The following is a 4,807-nucleotide window of genomic DNA, read 5'->3' on the forward strand; positions in this document are numbered from 1 at the left end:
TTTCTCTTTGATTACTGTGATTATCTTGTAAATTAAAGTGTTTTAAACATGCTCTGTTGTATATGTATGTTTTCTTCTTTAAAAAATTCATCAAGGTTAACAGTAACAATGAGAAAACTCTCTTGGCAAACATTGAATGCAAAGACATGTACATTTTTTCTGAAACTAAACTAAAGGACAACAACTATCTAAACTACAAAAAATCTGCATTCAAGAATGGCACTTCCCAACATACAGGTAGGAAAATCCTCGATCTGTTGCATTCTGGGACTCAAAATTCACGAAACACAACGAATTCGGATAAAATCGTTTACTGGGTCTTCCCGCCATCAGATGACCGGACGATAAGAAAGCAGACACCACCCAATTACATATTAATATTACGATGCTTCGAGCTTCTCTTGGCAAAGACTGAAACTTGTATGGAAAGATCAGAGCCAAGAATCGTTCCAGGGACATTGTGCATACGATCATTGCAGAGGCAATTATTGTAAACATTTGAATGACAGCCAAGTAACCACATACAGTCTGTGAATAGCTATACTCGAAGTGTGTTGCGTATCTAACGATAGCAAAAGGTAGCGTCAACATCACACCGAAGCCATCTGTCACAGCAAGTCCAAACACAAAGCGATAAAATGGCCGTCACTGATGCTGCTTCACAGAGCAACACACAATGATGACGGCAATACCATTGCCAGCAACTCCTAGAAGACAAAGTAACACGGGAGGCACAATGGAAGGTGACTCAACAAGATCTGATGATGAATTGGAATGTTGATTTTTCATGCTTACAGTGGACGACATTTCGGTGACTTGGTATTTCATACAGGAATCTGAAGTCAGTTTTAAACCTTTAATGATGATAGATGAGAAGGAAGTAGTTGATGTGAACGTTTTGATGTTTATCTCTTTACATTTCAAAAAAAATAATTTCCTGGTTATATGCAAAACTTCAACACATTTTCACGAATTCAATTTTTATTCTATTTTTCCTCACTTCTTGTATTTTTTATTAGTTTTTACAAATGATGCATTAATGCCTCGATCAGAAGAGTTCCTGGATTATCATGTTTAATGATATTTTTGTGCTGGCTCTTCCTCTCCCCTTGTTACATGACCATATGACACAGGGAGGGAAAAGGATTAGGTCACATTGTCTGGTCATATCGTGGTCTTTTTGATTATTTTCTTTCATAAAATAAATGCAGTTCTAAAATATCTATCTTAAACTTTCTAATATTGACCAAAAACAATATTTTAAAATAGTTTTTTGCATTAATTGCAATTATCAACATACATTTTTTGATTTCGTGGTCCATGAATCGAGTACTTTCAATAATACATAGATATGTAAGTTAACTAATTAAGTGAAAACTCAAAAAATATATTTACTGTTTCCTGTTCATAATCATGCTGTTTTAACTTCCAATTCTACTTTATTTGAGATTCTGTAAAACGACCAGCTTAGTAACTGTATGGTACCCAATACAACTGGGTACAAGCACACCAAAGAAAACATGACTCCTTTCAGATCCTCTAGCTCTGCCGAATTAAAGGGGTTAACCGAGGGGTTGGTCATGTCACCTGTTGATTTTTTCATCTGATTGTACCCATATTTGTTTAAAATGGCGACAACCAACATTGGAGACAATGAAATGGCAGGTTTCACAAATAAAGCATTCGTCCCGAACACCATCGATGATATTGGATGCCTGTATTAAATGTAAAGAAAAATAACATTGTTTTCGTTTAATATACATAATAAATACTAAATCTTATCGGTTAAGATTCATTTTATAATTGTAATAGTTGAGGACCGCCTCGATTGATATTTGTTTGTTTTTTTGGTGATGGATGGGTTAATAATTGTCGATGTTACCCAAAACAACATGCAATATAATATACTGTCGTGTTGTAACTTTTGAGTTTACTACCTCCTGGTAAATAAACAAAAAACTGGAAGGGTACCTACTTCCTATTGCATTTGAATATTGAAGACTAGAACCACTGAAAAGTTACTTACTTCCTATTGTATTTGACCATATTGGCATCAGCAATATCCGACAAGGGAAGATTAAACAGTGAAAACGTACCATTGGCAAAACAGCTGAAAAAAATGTCTCTCTTGAAAGGTTTTTCACATCAAAATATATTGGTATTAATATGATTATTGCTATAAGTTTTGTATAGATCCATTGGTTATCTTGTTACTAAGGTACCATAAAATATTCAAAGTATAGAATTAAAGAGATCTATTATCAACAGTACATGCAATACGCATTGTACATCTGTATTTTTCAGGCTGAACCCAGTTGCGGTTAAAATACCTAATCTCTTTACTTTTATTAGTTACATTAAAGATACACTTGTATATCTACACTGTTCAAATATACTTGGAATGACCTAGATAAAATTTTCATAAAATTTAAATGATTTTTTTAATGAGACAGAGAAAACTCACTCGTCTATGAGGAGGAAGCCTATGAGAACCCAGGGATGGCCGTTCCCATTAACATAGTACATAACAAGTCCTCCCGAGATTTTCCAAATAAAGTTGGCGCGGATCACCTTCTTGTAGGAGAAATGACGAAGAATAGGAGCTATTGATATCACAAGAATCTGTAAATGTAGCAATAAACTATATATAATGGGAAATATTGTTAGACTTAATGATCAATAAATTATTCTTAACCCTTAAGCAAACTTTTTAAAAAGTTAGATTTTGTATGTATGGTAAAATTTGTAAATACCTAAAATCTGGATGAAAAATGTTATTTTTCATTTTTAAACTAGATTATTTATTTGTATTTTATACACATCCGAAAATGGGATTTCTTACCTTTGAAGCAAAAGGAACACTGCCATAAAAAGTACTTCTAGCAGTCTGACTGATTTCATCGGCTGATATTAACTGATCACAAATAATGGCCATAAAATTGTATAGGAATGTTTGGTGAAACTCCTGAAAGAAGTTGGTGACTACAAACGAAATAAAATTAATGTCTCTGACGATCTGCCATGTCTGCTGCCAGTACGACTCTTGTCCTGTTCTCTCGTGACACACTTCATCCGGGGACTTTTCCCCATGCTGCATTTGCTGCAGATCGTATTGGGTGTGGCAGTTTTTTCCACAGTAATACATTAAGAACCAACTTAGTATTGCTATCAGTACTGTAGTCACTTGGAATGATTTGAAATCTTGTAGGCCATTAGAGGCGTGTTCTAGCACCATGACACTGAAGGAACTGAATAATGAGGCTATCTGTGAAGCTCGAGTTAGGGTGATTCTCATCTCACTGTCCTGTGAAATCTCGGTAAAAAGACAGCATTCTGCCAGACCGATAAATGTGAAGAGTGTGTCCCAGAAACACAGAGCAAAAATTAAATGAAGACCCACAATGACAGGATTTGTACTCCAAGGAAACCATGGTATTAAGAAGGACAAAGAGAAAAATGGAGCCGAGTACAGAATTATGTTCCGTCGAGTTCTGAGAATTTTGAAGTTTTTGTTATCTGAATAGTAAGCTAATAGGGGATCGTTGATGGCATTCCAAACCAAGAAGAGGACCTGAGACAGCTGAAACCAGAATTCCTGTATGTGGTAGAAGTTCAGAAAGACTTTAACATAGTAGAAATTGTAGGCGCTATTCAGCAAGCCAAAGCCAGCCGTCAGCGAGCAATAAGTCAGGATCTGCTTTCGTTGTATACCAACAGTACCCATATTTTAACACTGTTGTCTTAAAGCCAAAGAAGAATTTCTTTACATATCCCTGTACCTACAAATGATAAAGGGGGTGCTTAGTTGTTGAGCTATGACTCTGGGCCAATTTATTTGTCAGATCAATTAATTTCCTCTGATTTGTCTTCTTTCCAGACCAAAGTTCAGTGCTAAGAATTATTCATCTGATTAGTTTTATATATGAAACTTAATTCAGAATGTGCCATGCAGTCAAGATATACATGTACATACACTTTCCCTCCTAATAAACACTTTACAGGGCTCACAGCGGGTGTGACCGACCGAAAGGAGATGCTTATTCTCCTAGGCACCTGATCCCACCTCTGGCAGTTCCAGGGGCTCGTATTTTATGCCTTCTTCAGAGTTTTGTATTGTTCATTAATTTAATTTTTTTTTATTCTCGCCTCTCATTGGTTGATTTCCAAAAAGGAACGCAAATTATTTTGTAATCACTGTTGACGACCAGCTTAATACTTTTCACCCTTTTCATGGAAAATTCCAGATTTAATAAATGTAACTTTTGAACATTCCTATAAATTTAGTTAAAGTTTTATTTCACTATATGCAATTGGCAATCTGAAAATCACTCAAGTATTAATATAGAGAAGCAGCTGTCAGATTTAATACTTTTCCTCTACTAATCAATCATAATTATCGAGACGAAAAATACTTTATTACCGAAATACTGATTATTAAAGAAATGTTAGAAATACACGCATTATTACCGAAATGTTAACACTCACTTCTATAATTTTCGTCCGTGTAAATCAGCTGTAAATATCAAATTTAAAAAAAAAAATATTTCAGGTTTTTTTTACCTTTGTACCTTTTGTAGAACATTAGTTATTGGCATATATATAATAACATTCTCTTGCAATTTTATATCTTGACCAATTCAAGTATAAACTATGTGGACTGAAAGACAGACAGGCTTAATAAAAATGAGGAAATTCGAAATGACAACAAACTTCTTGAACAAGAAAAATTGGCACATAAATTTCTTATTCTTTGTGATTTACCTTCATGAAATTCCTATAACCGTTGGGCTTGTTCTTTAGCAGAAAT

General features: G+C 34.5%; 1 protein-coding gene and 1 pseudogene across 1 annotated transcript; both read right to left on the reverse strand.

Moving 5' to 3' along the window:
* Window positions 1–210: 210 nt before the first annotated feature.
* On the reverse strand, window positions 211–855 carry LOC134268898 (prostaglandin E2 receptor EP4 subtype-like; annotated as a pseudogene).
* Window positions 856–1,329: 474 nt separating this feature from the next.
* Window positions 1,330–3,890, reverse strand: LOC134268895 (transmembrane protein 180-like). The gene is made up of 4 exons (XM_062751135.1): window positions 2,843–3,890; window positions 2,465–2,622; window positions 2,027–2,110; window positions 1,330–1,715 (listed from the first exon to the last, which is right to left on the reverse strand). Exons 1-4 carry the CDS (start codon window positions 3,722–3,724, stop codon window positions 1,412–1,414), a joined length of 1,428 nt encoding a protein of 475 aa, XP_062607119.1. The 5' UTR covers window positions 3,725–3,890; the 3' UTR covers window positions 1,330–1,411.
* Window positions 3,891–4,807: the final 917 nt, after the last annotated feature.

This window comes from Saccostrea cucullata, unplaced genomic scaffold (assembly GCF_032062105.1).
Source record: "Saccostrea cucullata isolate Sc308-1 unplaced genomic scaffold, CSIRO_AGI_Scuc_v1 ctg23283, whole genome shotgun sequence".
Classification (NCBI taxonomy): domain Eukaryota; kingdom Metazoa; phylum Mollusca; class Bivalvia; order Ostreida; family Ostreidae; genus Saccostrea; species Saccostrea cuccullata.

Excerpts from the sequence above, each read along its gene's own strand:
- LOC134268895 (XM_062751135.1), bottom strand. The coding sequence starts at position 3,724 with ATGGGTACTGTTGGTATACAACGAAAGCAGATCCTGACTTATTGCTCG. Across the intron at positions 2,623-2,842 it reads GTGTTCCTTTTGCTTCAAAG|ATTCTTGTGATATCAATAGC; the intron begins GTAAGAAATCCC and ends CTACATTTACAG. Across the intron at positions 1,716-2,026 it reads ATGGTCAAATACAATAGGAA|GCATCCAATATCATCGATGG; the intron begins GTAAGTAACTTT and ends CATTTAATACAG.